At 45.7% G+C, this 18,619-nt stretch overlaps 1 protein-coding gene across 1 annotated transcript in view; it reads right to left on the minus strand.

Annotated features, from left to right (window-relative positions):
- The window catches only part of kcnk2a (potassium channel, subfamily K, member 2a), a 42,327-nt gene extending 37,948 nt beyond the window's left edge, over nt 1–4,379 (minus strand). Inside the window, exons 1-2 of the mRNA XM_051919555.1 lie at nt 4,017–4,379; nt 2,136–2,446 (exon numbers count right to left, since the gene is read on the minus strand). Coding sequence (XP_051775515.1) covers nt 2,136–2,446; nt 4,017 — 312 coding nt within the window. The 5' untranslated portion in view covers nt 4,018–4,379. The remainder of the gene's footprint in view (nt 1–2,135; nt 2,447–4,016) is intronic.
- Between the last annotated feature and the right edge of the window lie 14,240 nt (nt 4,380–18,619).

Raw genomic sequence — 18,619 nt, forward strand, 5'->3', positions numbered from 1 at the left:
ATTATCCAACCCGCTATATCCTAACTACAGGGTCACGGGGGTCTGCTGGAGCCAACGCCGGGCGCAAGGCAGGAAACAAACCTCGGGCAGGGCGCCAGCCCACCGCAGATAGTCATACTCACTGACCTTGAAATAGTCTTAGCTTTGAAATCGGTCATTTACACCCGTCTGGGAGCGGCTCTTGGTGGGCTAGGACCACCGGTGATGAAACAAATATCAAAAATATGATCCCATTCAACAGCAGTATCCTTGAAGTCACCTAAAAAGATACTCCGCCGGCCTCTAGCCCTGATCTCCAATTTTCTGAAGTTGTGAGACCCATCGGGGGTGCAACCCGGGCTCCTTCCGGTCATTTTAGCCGAAGACACCGATCGCTTACTCTTTATCAGAAGGGCTTATTTCCTGCCTAAAATGTGCCAATCATGTCCTCAAAGTGATGGGGGGAGGGGGGTCTAGAGGACCAAAAAGAGGATGGAACCTCAAGAAGCTCAACATCTTGCACAGCTGGACATCCAGACGAGTCCACCGGTGTGTCAGATGTGGGGGTCTACAGGCACTGATGAGTCAGGAGGTGCTGGATAAAAAGACTGTAAAGCATTCAGAAGTCGTTCTTGTCAACGGCGTATCCATGAAAACATCGCCGGCTAGTCGTGTCTCAAAATCCGCACATCAAGTCTTCCAGTCGTACGCTCACAACGTCCCAAATGCACGTGGTGTTTGCTAAAATATTCTGAAATAAACAACTGTGGCAAATGAAAGTGGTCCATGAGCAGGACACCCATTCACAATTAAAGACAGGAATCTTGACCAATGAATGAGGGGGAGAGGCGGGTCTTCAACGTTACAGCATGACCCCACACAAAGGGGGCTTCCTTCACTTTCAAGAAGTAGAAATAATGATATTAAATAATCAACACATATCAATAAGTCTAAGAAAATGTAAGGATTCCAGTGGATATCCAGGTGTTTTTCATGTCGTGAGCCACAACTGGATGACTTGACGTGTGGAGGCCTTGACGTCGTCCAGCGCTTGTCACCTTTGGGTCTCCTTCTCCCAGAACGTCGCTGCTCTCCATGAAGGCCTGACATTTCAGTTGTCTGTAACTGCAAGCCAAAAGGGGTGAGTGACGTATCGAAAATGCTGTTATTTGGGTGAAGTGTTCCTTTAGTCTGGCAGGTGTTTCCCTCATTGTTTTTATGCCCACCCCACATTGCCCCTCTGAGTCATTTAATGCAGTGTAGCCATCTGTGCACCATTGCAGTGTTCCTAAACTGTCCTGTCATATTCTAACAGCAGGGCTGTGTCAGGGAGGCTGGAGCCCACCCCAGCCAGCTTATAGGGTGCAAGGCAGGAACAAATCCCAGACAGAATGCCAGGGTGCCAGTTCAGCACAAGGCACACACACACACACAAGCCAGGGTCAGTTTAGCGTTACCAGTCCACCTAACCTGCACGTCTTTGGAGCTCCAGATGCAGACAAAGGGAGAACATGCAAACTCCACACAGAAAGGACCTGCCATGTCTGGGACCCCCTGGTGTCTTTAGCACTGCGCCACCATGCCACCCGTCCAACAACACGGGTGTCCTAACCTCTAAGGATAATAAAGTTTGGATGTCCTTTAACTTGTCTACTTTCTCGCCTGCTCAGCTCAGCAACACAGAATAAGGTTAGCGGCGCAATCGGCGCGTTTCGGTCTTCATCTGCAACTCAGTGCTTGATGCTGAATTTCATTTCTAATTAAAATGCGCTGTCAGGCTTGAAAATGCAACATTTCTTTAATGCTTGCTGCTGCCGCTTATTCATTTTGATCTGACTGCCACCACTGCTGCCTATCCGGACGGCATGGTGTGCAGCGCAGGAGCCAAGCGCAGCCATTCAAAGGGCACAACAGCAACTCAGCCGTCCAGTTAGCGGCCACGCGCGTGCCTGTGTCACGGGAGGGAGCCGAGTGGAAAGGCGCGACTACGGCCACTGGCAGGCGCACCCCGGGCGCCCCCTCTCCTCGGCTGGGCCCACGGACTCGGAGCCTCCACCCCCGGGTCCTTCGGGTTTTCAATCCAAGTAAAGCGGCAGCGCTGCGCGCTCGGACAGAAGCAGCGGCGTTTTTTGTTTCACTTTCTTTTTTATTTTTACCTTGACGAGGTTCTCCAGCTCCGTGGAGTTGACGCACGAGTTCTTGGACAAGAAGTTGAGCTTCTCCGTCAGTATTGCGTATTTCAAGGAGCTCTCGTAGGGCTGCTCCAGAGCTTTGAATACCGTAGCACCGATGATCAGGTACAAAACCACCAGGAGAAAAATGGCAGAGACCGTCTTCCACTTCATGACTGTCGTGACCGTGTCGCTGTCGTCCCCTGAATTTAAAACGATGGGCTTGGTGGAGAACGAAAGGCGCGGCTTACAGTTCTGGGTTGCTGTCTTTGGATCCAGAAGATCCGGTGTTGCCACTGGGAAAAGACAAGAGGGAGGAGAAGAAGAAGAAGATGAATGTGATGAGTCGAAAGAGGTAAGCAAATCAGGACAACGGTGTGTGAGTTTCGGTGCTGCGCCTCGGGACGGTGAAAGGCGCACTGTAAACGAGCGAGCGTTTGAACGAGTTGTTCATCGCGTTAAACACACAAAAAATAATAACAAAGAGAATCTTTAAAGAAATCAAGGACTGGTCCACTTGCTTCAAGAATGCCGTGGAGCCACCCCAACTAACCGCGAACAGACCCCGGACTGGCCGCCAACACTCATTTGGATTCAGTCAGTCCGTCAGTCAGTCAGTCAGTCAGTCCGTCATTATCCAACCCGCTTTATCCTAACTACAGGGTCACGGGGGTCTTCTGGAGCCTATCCCAGCCAGCACAGGGCCCAAGGCAGGACACAACCCACTGGCAGGGCGCCAGCCCACCACAGTATTTGAATTCATTCATTCGTTTATTTTCCAAAGCCGCTTTATACTAACGTATCAAAATCAAATAACGTAAAACTGTTGCCAGTCTTTAAATAAATTCGTCAATCCAAACACGTCCATCCCGTGGCTCACCGGCGCGCTCGCGCCCACATCTGATTAACGGGATTTGCGAACGCGCGTGGCACATCCTAACTCATAATTTAACAAGTGTGTCCTTTAATTATGACTTACGACAAAAACACAATCTGCCTGCATCCAGAAAGTGCAACGCACACATCGCTCCTTGGCTCGGGGGTCCTCACAGGTGTACTGCATGCAAGCCATTTATAATGGGCGAGTGTGCAGTTCTTCCATTATATAAGCGTTTCAATCTCTGGTCCTAATCCCTTTTTTATTTTTCACGAAGCTGCGATCTTCTTGTCTTGAGCCTTATGCTTACCAGGGTGGGCTCCAGCTGGCTGCGACCCCGCTCTGTATACGACGTGGATGAATCGAGGGATGCTACTGTCAACACAGCTTGGTGGGCTCCACCTTTGCGCCGTCCAGATCATTCGGCGCAGCTTCTTTGAAAGTTAACGGGACGCGGTGTTCTGACTGCGCCAGTTCTGCTCCATCACTACAGTATTAGAAAACGAAAAGAACTTCGTGAAAAGGTCACGACCAAGACGTTACTTCTCCAGCATTTAATTATCCTCAGTTGCGGATCGGGACCATCCGTCCCTTTCTCCATCCCTCCCTCCGTCTGTCCATCCAGCTCACTAACCCGAGGGTCATCATTGCAAATGAATTTCGTTTTGGTCGGCAATGCACATTTCCAGCCCAATCGGAAAAGAGCAAAATGCACGAGGAGAGCGAAAGCTTTATGTAACAAGTGCTGCAAGGGCGGCGATACGGACTGCATGGCGCTGATTGATAGATACACCGATAAATCATCAAAACGGCCGCTTTGACGAGCACCGAAATGTATGGAAACACAACCGCTTTTCATTGTGTCGAATTCGCGGCGTGAACAGCACCGGAGATTCGCGATCTCCTCAGAGCGCCGCATCCACCTTCTGTCTTAACGTGCGGCCAGAACCGCGCAAGGGAAGGAAAGAAAAGCCGCAAACAGCACTTACTTCTCTCGCACCAATCCTTCGTGCGTGTCGAGCTTCATCTGCCGTGCAAATGTTACAGTCGGAACAAGCAGACAGGCATCTGCCGCCGCTCCCGCATGGTGCTCAGCGCGCCTCGGCGCCTCCGCCGCTCGGCTCCATCCGTCCGTCCGTCCGTGTGCGTGCGCCGGGAGTCGGCCGTTCATTCAAGTGGTCCTGACGGCGCGCCTCGCGGAGCTCAGACTCGGCGATAATGAGGGAGCCGCAGGGGGGTGGGCTGCGGAGAGGGGGGGCAGAAGGGGGTGGGTGGGTAGGTAGGCAGACACGCCAGTAGCCCGTACAGCAACACGGCTCGTCTCGATCGGAGCGGCGTGCGGGCTTCGTTTGAATCGGAGAAAAGCAACGAGTGGCTGAGCGACGCGCCTCTCTATGCGAAAGCCGGGGAAAAAACTTGGCGCGTCTTCATCTGCTTTATAACCGCTAGGCTGGGAGGTGGGCCAGACCCTTAGAGAGAGAGAGAGAGAGAGAGAGAGAGGGAGGCGCTATATAATACTCAGAAAGAAAGAAAGAAAGAAAGAAAGAAAGAAAGAAAGAAAGAAAGAAAGAAAGAAAGAAAGAAACTATAGATAGATAGATAGATAGATAGATAGATAGATAGATAGATAGATAGATAGATAGATAGATAGATAGATAGATAGATAGATAGATAGCGTAGTTGGCAGGATTAGATAGATAGATAGATAGATAGATAGATAGATAGATAGATAGATAGATAGATAGATAGATAGATAGATAGATAGATAGCGTAATTGGCAGGATTAGATAGATAGATAGATAGATAGATAGATAGATAGATAGATAGATAGATAGATAGATAGATAGATAGATAGATAGATAGATAGATAGATAGATAGATAGATAGATAGATAGATAGCGTAGTTGGCAGGATTAGATAGATAGATAGATAGATAGATAGATAGATAGATAGATAGATAGATAGATAGATAGATAGATAGATAGTGTAGTTGGCAGGATTAAATAGATAGATAGATAGATAGATAGATAGATAGCGTAGTTGGCAGGATTAGATAGATAGATAGATAGATAGATAGATAGATAGATAGATAGATAGATAGATAGATAGATAGATAGATAGATAGATAGATAGATAGATAGATAGATAGATAGATAGATATGTGAAAGGCACTATATACTGTCATTTTAAAAGTGCAGAAGCTCCTGAGAATTTCGCAGCCCAATGCCGTCATTGTCTTCACAGTGCTTGTTGTTTTTTTTGTTAAAGGCTTTGCGGATGCTGAGAATTATTTCATTAAAAACAAATTTCAGAAGCTGTTCTTCGTGTCTAACGAAATCCAAATGATAGACTGGCTGGCCCAGGCGTTATGCTGTGTGCTTTTCCACAGAAGGCCATCACATGGAGTTACAGAGGTAATATTCGCGCACCTGCTGTGTTCTCCTGATCAGGCGCCACATCGAATCACAAGACACGGGTTCAGTGCCCACTGGTGACTCCACACATGGCCGTCACCAAACAGGGTGCACCCTGTGGAAGTGTAGAAACACCCGCTACGTGTTTGTAATATTTGGATGCTGCTGGATGTCAGGAGGTGCCGCATATTGAAAAGGGTGTCACCACCTGAAAGTGTTTCGGAAGTTTCTGACTGTTGGGCTGCCACCAAGAGATGAAGTCCTGCAGCCTCACGAGTCTTGCACCCCAGCTTTAAATCGCAAGCCCATTTGTTGTCCAAGTGCAGTTTGCATGCTCTCCCTGTGTCTGTGTGGGTTTCCCCCTCAATCCCTAAAGACCTGTACCGTTACAGGAATTGCTGATGATCAATTTGTCTCCATGATGGTCCGGTGTCCCATTCCAGAGTCACTTCTTACAATGATAGACATGGTATTTTTTTTTTTATGATGCGCCATCGGTTGAAATGTCAAATGCAATGCACTTCATTTCTACAAATGTTTGTGAAGTGCCATCTGGTGGAATGACAGAGACACAGCAACATGACGGACACACAGACACTCATCCTTATATTGGGGTGGATTGTGTAATAAGAGATGCCGTTGACTAAATAAGCAGTCTGCCCCCTAGTGGCTAAAGAGCTACTCCATCGGTGAGTCACTTCTGCCATTTCCAAACAGTTGTAAGGTGTTTTGTGTTGCTGTCACTTCTTGTCTTGTGTTCCGAGTGCAGTGGAATTCTTACTTAATACTTCCATGTGCATCACCATTCCCAGTCAATCTCCTGATCGGTGACTATAATTAATTATGTGATGTCAGCATTTTTGTTTTTTATTTATTACAATGAAACTTATACTCACATGTCCTTCTCAGAACAAATGACAAAAAACAATACTCCAAAAATATTTCAATAAGTAAAAAGTATAGATAAGAAGAGATAGATATAGTAAGGCAAACATTACAAGAGAGATTGTGAGGGGTTGAGGGTCTAAACAGGTACCCCATTCAGTACGCCAGGGCTTGCACACATGCAGCCCAAGGTATCTGCCATCTGCACCCGAGACGCAGGCCTAGCCTCGACATCAACACTGAATCTGCCCGAAGTGCACAACTGTCAGAAGTCCCACAGGTGCGGAGTAAAGCCAAAGTGGCTGCACAGATGGCTCCTTTCTCACTTCTCGCCAGCGGCTGCGCAAAGCAACAAATAACTGCATCCTTCTCTCTGGAAAAAAATAAACATGACACATTTGTTGGAAAGTCCATCTCTACAGATTACAGCCGGCAGAGCAGGTGATTGGTGACTCGTCCTGCCATAAGAGAACAAAGTTTAAAGTGGCATTTGTGGCATGAAAAGTCTACTGGGGCCACCCAGACCTGGACAAGAGAGAGGCGGTCAGTAGAGGCGGAGCCTGTGAGAGAGAGAGAGGGAGTCTGTCAGAGGGGTGGAGCTTGTGAGAGGGAGATCGATAGAGAAAGAGAGATATGCTGTCAAAGGGGGTGGAGCCTGTTTGAGAGAGAGAGAGAGAGAGAAAGACAGACAGAAGCAGTCAGAGGGGGTGGAGCCTGTCAGAGAGAGAGAGAGAGAAAGATGTTAGTAGAGGAGTTTTTACTGGGTGAGAAGGAGCAAGAGGCTGTTAAAAAGGGGTGGAGCCCAGGAGAGACAGAGAGAGAGAGAGAGCGGCCATTAGAGGGGCGGAGTCTGTGAGAGAGAGATAGATAGAGAAAGAGAGATATGCTGTCAAAGGGGGTGGAGCCTGTCAGAGAGAGCACAAGAGGGAGACAGTGAGAGAGAGAGAGATGTTGATAGACGAGTTTGTACTGGGTGAGAGGGAGCAAGAGGCTGTTAAAAAGGGGTGGAGCCCAGGAGAGAGAGAGACAGAGAGGCCGTTAGAGGGGCGGAGTCTGTGAGACAGAGAGGGAAACTATCAGAGGGGGTGGAGCTTGTGAGAGGGAGATAGATAGAGAAAGAGAGATATGCTGACAAAGGGGTGGAGCCTGTTTGAAAGAGAAAGAGAGAGAGAGACAGAGATGCTGACAAAGGCAGCATAGCCAGGGTGACAGAGAGAGAGAGAGAGACAGAAGCTGTCAGAGGGGGTGGAGCCTGTCAGAGCAGGCACAAGAGGGAGACAGTGAGAGAGAGAGAGAGAGGCCGTTAGAGGGGCGGAGTCTGTGAGAGACACAGAGAGAGGCTATCAGAAGGGGCGGGGCTATCCTGAGAAGCCATGCACAGGACGTGTGTGAATGTGAGACAGACGATGAAGCCCTTCAGGAGAGGCACCAACAGGACCTGCTCCTCTGCTAAAATCACCAGGCCTGAGTGAGCGGCTGCCGCCAGTCTTGGGATGGATCCTGGCTCGGATCGGCTGACACAGTCAGGTGAAGTGAGTGTAGTGAGGTGGGGTGAATGTGCAGGCAATGCACACTACAGAGAAAAGATTAGTGGAGCAACCCAGAAAAGCCATGGAAGAGTGGAGCGGTGGCAGTGACATTGGAGGGCGGCTGAGGAAGGAGATGGTTTGCAGTTTTAGCCTTGCATGAGGAGGGACGCTGTGATTGATAAGCCATTGGGCTAGCAGCACCATTGATGATAAAACTCAGATCCTGCAGGACCACCGTGGCTGCAGATTTTGATCCAAACTAATTCTTGCTGCCAGTGGACTCAGCGTCTTTGCCTTCCCTTTAAATGACTTGATTTTAAAGATTCAGAACACTCACCTGCAATTGTTTGGAAGTTCTCTTGGTGTTGCATTCATACCCATAACAAAATTTAAATTCAATATACAGCGCCATTATGACATTTTATGTAGAGCAATAGTGAATATGATAGAGTGTAAAAAATACAAATACATAAGACAATGATTTGACGGTGCTATGACGAGAAAAACGAGAGTGAAATGGGGGCAGATAACGTCCATGTCACATGATGAAAAATAAACAGCACACATAAAAATGAAACGGATTACAGATTTGCAAAAATCAGCCACAGATTATAAGACGTCACCAGAAATGCAGAGTAATCACACACTGTGCAGAACTTGCAGAAATCATTCCTGGGGTAGCAGACCCGTACGTACATCGTGACAGCCTGAGCTCCATTCTTGTAAAGTGAAGGGCCGTCTCTTCACCTTTGCTTTTAGGTTTGAAACAATTCTTCATCTTTTCTCATCCTGGTGTGCTGACTCCCACTCCCGCTGACTCTCTAGACACGGTCATTTCCACCACTCGCCACATCAAATTTCTTTGCTCTGAAAGAGTTAAACAGTTCGAATCCCACCGGCAAGACAGTCCTGCGCTCGTTTGGTTGCTGCGCACCTTTCATGTTCTCCTTCTGAACTCTTTGTACTTTTCAATATCACGTTGGCGATTACTGGAGGTCTGGTCGGCTCGATTGTTCCTTACTCCATTTCAAGACATAAAGGATGACATTTTGGGTCACACTGTAGGGAACAACATGGATTTCTGGATGTGACCCAAGCACACCAAGTGAAAACGACAAAGCGGGTATCGGAGTGGAGAGACGGCCATCCAATTACACCTCACAAAGAAACCATCTGAGCACACAAGCACCGGCCGGCGTCACTTCGGATATTGGATTTAAAAAAGAAACATCCCTTGGACAGGAGGGAGCCAACATCATCCATTGATTCAGAAAGGCTTGAGTACTTCACCAGAAAGTTGTGTTTATTTATTTTTCTCATAATGGATTGAGAATTGAGCGACGTTCATCTCTTTCATCTGAGGTCGACATGACTGAGTTTGTGCCACGAGGGTCGCTTGAAAGGAAATGAGAATTTCTTGGGACCAAATGCTGCACAAAATGTCCAGTCAACAGCAAAAGCAATGGAATGGCCATTCGGAGAGGTTCTGGTGTCTCATGGTGGCTCACTGGTACCACCACCATGCTGAGACACCTGTCCTGACAATATGTTTAGTTCTAACAGATCCAAGACCAGCGTTAAACGCCAAGTCTATGCAGCGTCTGGGACAGCATGGTCCACTATATTAGAAACTGGGACCGAGTGCCCTCTAGGGCAGGCTTTCCTAACCACCTGATTTGCAGGTCGCCATTGCTGGGTCATGAGTGGACTGGGAAACTGACCTGTTTGGGGTATCCCACACCCCCAGGTACCATCGAAGGGATCATTAGCGTTGTGTTATGTCATTCCTGTTTCTAATGGTGCTCGTTTCGCACTCCTCAGCCTTATGATTATTTCTTATTCCTTGTTGATGTGTCCGGTTCCAGAATTCATGGGTCTTCACTGGGCCCCCAGTGGTGTATGTTATTGAAGCTCATCAACAGGAACATTAGTAACATTTAAAACGTGAGATCACAAAATCTTTCATTTTCCAGAACGTCAAATGCAACGTAATTTCATAAACATGCATAACAGGACGTGACCGAATAGAATAATCGCATTTCCATTTGTGTGTAATGAAATAACGCGCCATCTGAGAGGCTCTGGTTGTGACGCTAATCACAAATGATTTGGTGTCCACCAGCTTATCTCATACCCATGGGCCGCGCCTCATTATGTGAAAAATGACTGAAGGACGGGACGGAATGTTCTGTGAGAAAAGCAAAGGCCAGGCCCGTGCTAGACTCCTGTGCGCCCCCTACAGCGGGCAACCGACTCCTACGTGTGAGTAAGACGGCCTTTTGTTGCCACCGGCTTCCTAATTAGAAGGCAGTCCTTGCTGATAATGAGGCTTGATATTTAACTTGTTAGGACTTTCATTCATCCAAGACACATTTTAATTACTTTGTAGATTTTCCTTCTCTGAGAACCTTATCCTCATGTCTCGTGGACCGGAACAGATTTGCACTTCACTGTCCTCCATTTTCTCTCTCATTTATTTCTAAACATTTCATTAACACAGAAACTGCACTTTATGATGCACATTCACCCTTGTAAATGGAACCAAGTTAGCTGGAGGGCCCCCCAGGACTGTCTTATAGAGTCGGGACTGTCCCATGTTCAGAGTACAGTGGATGTGTACTTGGATGTCTTAATCGAGATGTGTCTCCAGCAGCACGATCACTGAGTGGATCCCCCTAACAATGAAACGTTTTGTCTTCCTTACCTTAAATTGCTGTCTTACCTCAAAACGCCCATCTTCCCAACCTGGAAAAACGTTTGTCGTAACTTAGCAGCATAACGAAAAGTCGACATACAGTACATCTCATTCTACTCAAATTACAAGCAACTGCTTTATACCTATGGTCTCCTGAGTGATACATCACGCATCACTTGTTCCACCTTTTCTTATGTCACAGCCTTATTCCAAAATAGATTAAGTTCATTTCTTTCCTCAGAATTTTACACACAACACCCCATAATGACAACTTGAAAAAAGTTTACTTGAGGTTTTTGTCGATGCACCTTTGGCAGCAATTACAGCCTCAAGTCTTTTTGAATATGATGCCACAAGCTTGGCACACCTATCCTTGACCAGTTTCGCCCATTCCTCTTTGCAGCACGTCTCAAGCTCCTTCAGGTTGGATGGGAAGCGTCGGTGCACAGCCATTTTAAGATTTCTCCAGAAATGTTCAATCGGATTCAAGTCTGGGCTCTGGCTGGGCCACTCAAGGACATTCACAGAGTTGTCCTGAAGCCACTCCTTTGATATCTTGGCTGTGTGCTTAGGGTCGTTGTCCTGCTGAAAGATGAACCGTCACCCCAGTCTGAGGTCAAGAGCGCTCTGGATCAGGTTTTCATCCAGGATGTCTCTGTACATTGCTGCAGTCATCTTTCCCTTTATCCTGACTAGTCTCCCAGTTCCCCACAGCATGATGCTGCCACCACCATGCTTCACTGTAGGGATGGTATTGGCCTGGTGATGAGTGGTGCCTGGTTTCCTCCAAACGTAAAGCCTGGCATTCACACCAAAGAGTTCAATCTTTGCCTCATCAGACCAGAGAATTTTCTTTCTCATGGTCTGAGAGTCCTTCAGGTGCCTTTTGGCAAACACTAGGCGGGCTGCCATGTGCCTTTTACTAAGGAGTGGCTTCCGTCTGGCCACTCTACCATACAGGCCTGATTGGTGGATTGCTGCAGAGATGGTTGTGGTTCTGGAAGGTTCTCCTCTCTCCACAGAGGACCTCTGGAGCTCTGACAGAGTGACCATCGGGTTCTTGGTCATCTCACTGATTAAGGCCCTTCTCCTCTGATCGCTCAGTTTAGATGGCCGGCCAGCTCTAGGAAGAGTCCTGGTGGTTTCGAACTTCTTCCACTTACGGATGATGGAGGCCACTGTGCTCGTTGGGACCTTCAAAGCAGCAGACATTTTTCTGTAACCTTCCCCAGATCTGTGCCTGAAGACAATCCTGTCTCAGAGGTCTACAGACAATTCCTTTGACTTCATGCTTGGTTTGTGCTCTGACATGAACTGTCAACTGTGGGACTTTCTATAGACAGGTGTGTGCCTTTCCAAATCATGTCCAGTCAACTGAATTTACCACAGGTGGACTCCAATGAAGCTGCAGAAACATCTCAAGGATGATCAGGGGAAACAGGATGCACCTGAGCTCAGTTTTGAGCTTCATGGCAAAGGCTGTGAATACTTATGTACATGTGCTTTCTCAATTTTTTTATTTTTAATAAATTTGCAAAAACCTCAGGTAAACTTTTTTCACGTTGTCATTATGGGGCGTTGTGTGTAGAATTCTGAGTAAAAAAAATGAATTTAATCCATTTTGGAATAAGGCTGTGACATAACAAAATGTGTGAAAAGTGATGCGCTGGGAATACTTTACGGATGCACTGTACATACGCTTTGTTTGTAGAATCCAGCCATTCATTTACTGCTGCTTATCCGCGTCCAGGTCATGAGGGCAGCAGTCTGAGAAATGAGGCCCAGACATCCACTTCTCCCTGCAAACTCCTCCAGTGAGACACCATGGCATTCCCTGGCCAGCTGAGGTTCATAATCTGTCTGCCCCAAGGTCTCCTCCATGTTGGACATGCCCAAGATACGTCCTCAGGGAGGCGTCCTGATCCGATGGGCTGCTTCTGATATGGAAGAGCTGTTTGTATCGTTCAGTTTTTATTACCATCAAGGAACAGGTAAGGGCGGTTAGGGTTAGGGTTAGGGTGAGGGTGACGGATCTCCTGTGTAAACACTGTAGCTGTTATGATCTCCAACTCTTATGCACTTTTTTTGTAAATTCCTGTGCGGTCCTTCAATGTACCGCATGTACGGATTAAATGATTTGGAGACTTGGGGAATTCCAATTTGGGGGTTTCGTTCTGTCTAGAGTCTAATCTGAATAAGTTCATTATTTAATCACCTTCTACCACAAAACCGTTTTATTTCCAATTTAGGCCATTTCCTAGATGATCTTTCCCAGAATTCCCTGGGTTGCATTTATTTATAATGTCAATTGTGCGATGATACAAAGATCACCCTGGGAGTTTCTGGGGTATCCGATTATCTTTATTTAGTCCTTTCTCATTTTTTGAATCCCGTTATTTTTCGATAACGTTAACGACAGATCTCCTTGTCTCCAGGCTTTGACCCTTTGCCAGTTTTGTGTCTTTCGATTGTCCTGATCATTTTCATTTAATTTTTACTGTCTCTCGTGAGTCAGCATGTTACGTTTTGGTGCGTCTTTGTGTACAAAACACGCCACATGCCACATTTTTTAAAAACACCGCAGTCATGTGAACGAGAGCCATAAACTGAGTTTAGCTTTTCTGCATTATGTAGGGTCAATGAAGCTTTCGTGAGGGATATTCAGTGTTTTCCACCACCACAAAAGATCATTTTGGTGAAATTTAAGGTTGTGGAATCACAAATTTAGCATTGACTTCATAAAACCGTACTGAAAATGAAACTCGGCTGCGCCACTCTTCGCTATTCATCAGAGTGTCCCAGGTAGAAATACGCGAATGTGGCAATTGTGATAAACTGGCGTCCCATCGGCTGTGCATCATGTTCAGTGCCTGAGGCCACCAAGACCCCATTATTGCACTTAATGCATTGAGAACAAATGGAGCTTTTGTGTAAAAGTAATAATTTCCCATATATCCTGCCCTTGTTGTTTCAATATTGTAGAGTGCTGACTGCAGGGACATTAGTGCTTAGACATTGTTTTTGTTTTTTTACTTTAATTCAGTTTATTGTTATATAGAGCACATCCCATTGATAAATGAATCACATCCATAAATTGCTGAGTAAAGAAGAATAAATCCTTTAGCGCAAGATATCTGCACAAACCACCGAGGGTTTACGTTACATACTGTAAAATAAATCAGACGAGAAAAGGCATGGAAAGAGTTGGGGTTATTCAATGCCACATGGCAGAAAAAAGCCAAGAATTAAAGAGCGGACGTAAGAGAAATGATTTCTCGCTGCTGTGCCTTTGTCACTCCCAGGTCCCAAAAGACGAGGAGACTTTGAGACCGGGGAACTAAATGAATGTCCTCGGTGTTAGTTAATAAAGAGGTTAAATGTTTGTTGACCCCAACTCCATTCCCTGTTGTCCCCTTAAAAGGATTCCCCATCAGGCCCACCGACTACCCACTAAGAGAATGTCGGAACCTCCTTCCAGTTGTTCTGTTGTCCAGCTTTCTCCTAATTCCTGCGTGGTGGCTCTGACTCTGACGTTCAAATTCCTTCTTGCGGGACGCTTTGGTTTCCTCCCACGATTCTTAAAATGCTGTTAACTTGATTGGAGTGCCCAGATTTCCCCCTGTGTTCACGAGGGTCTGCCGTGAACTCATTGTTAGTCCAGAGCTCTGTGACCCTGACTAGAATTAATTACTCCCAGCAATGATGGATGAACAAATGGACACAATCAATGGGTTCAATTACTCAAGGGAAGTCAGGAGTGGCATGAGACGGGCTTGTGGTCAACCTCATTACGTGTCATCCTGAAGTGACTGTTTCCAGCAGCCCATACAAATGTGCCTTTCAGAAATCTTAAATAGGACACGTGGCACCAACTCCAGCTCAGCTGACTTCAATAAACAGACTCAATTATTGACCGCGTATTTACCAATAACATCACGGCTCTGCCGAAAAGTCTGTGAAGGCATCTCTGAATGCAGATTGAAGTGTTCATGATGGCAGCTTGGTATCAAACTAGTCTCTGTGGTGATCCACAGGGGGTGATCTCTATTTGCCTGAAGCCCTACAAAATGCCCAGTCCCCAGAGATTTCTCCAGATTGGGTAGGATCACATCGGCAAAGGGTGAGCAGAAAAGCAAAGGGCTCTGCATAATGGAAATCTGGTTTACATAAGACTCCCAGCCATGGCCTTCCCGATCCTACCTCACCGTCTAACTCTTTCTTTGTCTTAATCCTCGATCTGCTTGTCCGCCTCCCCTGTCTGATCCAGGTGACCCTTTGCCTCTTCTACACCCACAACACCAACCCCACCTGCCTGTGCAATCAGAGGTTCTTTAACAGGACGGCCCAAGAACACTTCCAGGACCACGCTCAGTTGACCATCATGTGGCTGCAGGTCATCCTTCTCCCATCATCCCGCCCTCTAATCAAAGGGCCGTGTGGCCAGACGACGGTCCTCCGATGGCCCCACATATACAACATTTACTGGACATTTGACCCCTGCATGTCTTCAAACATTTTCTTCAATTTTCCTCCCATATCCATGTGCAAAAAGAGTTCTTATAAACTTTTTGAAGCCTCCATTTTTTACACCTCTCTAATCTATAAAACAAACGTGTATTTAAATGGATTTGAAAGATGAATTTTATTTCAATGAATGCTGTTGTGATGCGTAAAGACAAGGAATATGAAATATTAAAGCACCAACGCAAGTTTTAAAGTGATGCCAAAGAAGATGACATCCATGTGACTTCCTTTACGCTCGACAGACTCCTGGATTTGCAGAAGAGAAACACAGAGCAGCGCAGGTCACTTGAGCGGTCATTTGTGTCAGGTGGGCTCATCTGCCCGCTCGTGTCCCTCTGACTTTTCTAATGGTGGTGGTCACACTTCTGTGGTCTCAGTAGCCCGGCCCCCCTTTATCTCACGGCAGTCTTTATCTGTTTCTGTCGTGATCGCCGTTTCCTTTTCATTTTTATTAGGCGTTCAGTGCTTTTCTAGGATGAGGAATTGAGTCCTTTCAGGGCTTTTTAATTCAACAAATTCATTTTTGACTTAATTTTATATCTCAAAAGTTTATAACAATTTTACATTTTTTTCCCACTATTTTGTTTAGCCTTGGGTGATGCCAGTTTAGATCTCTAGCATCCCTGTTGCTATGGTAACACCAGGAGTAGACAACCCCTGACATCATCAGGGGCCTCATGTATAAATGGTGCGTATGCACAGAAATGTTGCGTACTCCCGTTTCCACGTTCAAATCGCGATGTATAAAGCGTAAAGCCACGCACTTTTCCACGGTACCTCATACCTTGGCGTACGCAAGTTCTCCGCTCGGTTTTGCAGACTGGCGGCACCCAGCGTCAAAGCAGTGCTACTGTTCCTGTGTGGTCACCTTTTCTTAGATCCACATCCACGACGGCGGCTTTATCAAATACACTGAAATTAACCGCATATCGTTCATAAATTTAAGGCATCTGATTGTAATTAACCTGTAACAATATAATGGTCCAAAGAGTGGTCAAACTATTCTAAATACCAGAACTGCTTTAGCGTTGTTACTCTCACTGCACCTTCTTCTTCTGTCAGCTGCTCCCGTTAGGTGTTGCCACAGCAGATCATCTTTTTCCATATTACTCTCACTGCACCACTCGGAGTATTTATATCACTGTATGTGAGTGTGAATCACAGATGTACAGAATTATCAGGAATACAGCATCAAGCACACGCTGCCTCAGCAATTCGCTATGTGAACTGCTCTCATCTGACCAACGCTTCACAGCCTTTCCTTTTCGGACCTTGCGGTTCACAAACAGTTTCATCCCAAGAACTCTAAACGCACTCAATCAGTCCATCAAGTGCTCCTTGTAGAACTGTTTATACTTGCAGGTTACCGTGAGGTAATTGTACTTATGATACAGTTATAATATTACACAACCTTTATAAAGCACGTATTTACATATCATTTTTAAGATGAAATGCAGTAAAATATGGTTATTATATTATACAGATAAAACTTTAACTTTAACTACACAGTGCCGCAGTGCTAGCGAGAAACTTGAGCTTCGTTCACAGTTTGTTCCTGCCTCGCGCTGTTTTCATGCTGTGGCTGGCGCGACACTGGAAGGACAGATGGATTGAATAATTAAACATTACGAAGATATTTCGATGTTCCTTAAAAGTTTTGAAGAATCGGCATTCTAAGCTTACAAATGGCTTCACGTCTATTACAGAGCTGATTGTGTGGCGATTGGGTATTTGGAGAAAGAAAAGTAAGGACAGGAATTGGAGGTTAGTACGTTTGACAGAGACGGTACTTCTGTAATAAAGCATTTCATTGAAGGTCGCGCATGGCGCAGCAAGCATGTTGCTGTAAGACATGAACAAGCACTGTGCCACCGTGTTCCCATGTTTAATAACGTGCTTTAACTCGTATCATCATGATAATGATATCACGTATACTTCTCAGTATTTTAATTACTCAGAGAGCTGTAATATTACGAACATAATGGATTCTGTGTCCTGTCGGAGAAAGAGCACGTAGTGATTCACACACATAGAGCACATAGAAGATCAAATACACAACAAAGCATTTAACGTGCTACATTAGTTACAATGGGATTTGAGAAACTAGTAAAATAAACGATTTTAAGATGAAGTTTATGATGTTCTACTTTAATGACAAAATAAACTACGTGATTAAAGTGGAAATTTCGAGATTAAAGTTGACATTTTGTGCTTTTTTCCCAATGTGTGCCTATTTTTTTTTCTCTTTACCCTAATAAGCTTTCATATGACACTCAGACGGTGGGCTACGACTCCCCTTTTCACGCCGACTTTGATATCTGACAACTTCTTTATTTCGGGCACTGTGCGACTTTGTGAACTTGTGCTTTTGAGTTTCTCTAACACGCTATGTCACTCGATCAGCTTCCTTTTGTTGCTTATATAACTGTTTAAACCAACAAATAGTACGTTTTTCTTTGTCTCCATTTGGCATTCGCTGAAATTCTTTTATTTTTTCTCGTACTTTTGCCATTGCCTTTTCACAGAACGCTGGGTTTAAGGGCTATTTATATTGATTTGCATATTCAAAGAGGCGTAATTCTGGGAGGAGTTGGAGCGGGAGAGCAAGCGCGTGCACGTGCGTTTATTTCCACGCTGAGCGGGATTTATGTAGCGGAAGAACGCGGAAGTTGTCGAACGCACAGATTCCTGCATCTGGATTTTTCTGTGCGTAAGCACATTTCGGCTTTTGTGCTTACATCATGTTATAGTGCAAATTCTACGCACGGCGTTATGCATGAGGCCCCTGGTCATCGTGTGTGATCCGGAATCATCTGAGATTTGGATTGAAAGAACGTCACAAACTACACTTGTCGTTCTTCTCTTGAGCTCCTGCAAAGTTTAAATTTAATGAAGTACGTCTGATCTCGTCTAATCTAATTTTGGTGGTGTTTTCTGGTTATCGACATTCAGCTTTGTCACTGAGATCTTTGACTGCTAGTTAGCATTTAGGGTTTGATGGCACATCATTTTGGTTATGATCTGGGTACAAACATCAGAACACGTCTTATTCTTCTGGTCCTGTCTCATTAAAATCTCTGCTTTTTATAACAGGACTATTTGTAACCACCCAAAACGTTCTTGACTGTTATTTTTATTTGATCTGTTTTGTTAGGTTAATTGGTCGAGCAATGTGGCTTAGTGGCCAAGGCTCTAGACTTCAAACCCTGAGGGTGCGGATTCAAATCCCACTACTGACACCACTGTGTGACCATAAGAAAGTCATTTCACCTCCCTGTGCTTCAACTGGAAAAAGACCTTGGATCAAGGGGTCAGCCATGTTTAAAGAATTTTAAAAAATCTTTTATTAACACCCAAGTGAAACTTTACAAACATAATAAAGTCTGTCATTACATTGCTGAGCACCTCCAGTGGACAGAAGTCGTGAGGTCTTTGGCAGGTTCTGCTCAATCACTCATTTTGTGGTGCCACACTGAGGACCGCCAAGCAGTTAACTTTGGTGACATGTGGGCATTAAAACGGGATATTTGTCTTTGTTCATTACA

The sequence above is a fragment of the Erpetoichthys calabaricus genome, chromosome 15, assembly GCF_900747795.2.
Source record: "Erpetoichthys calabaricus chromosome 15, fErpCal1.3, whole genome shotgun sequence".
NCBI classification, from domain to species: domain Eukaryota; kingdom Metazoa; phylum Chordata; class Cladistia; order Polypteriformes; family Polypteridae; genus Erpetoichthys; species Erpetoichthys calabaricus.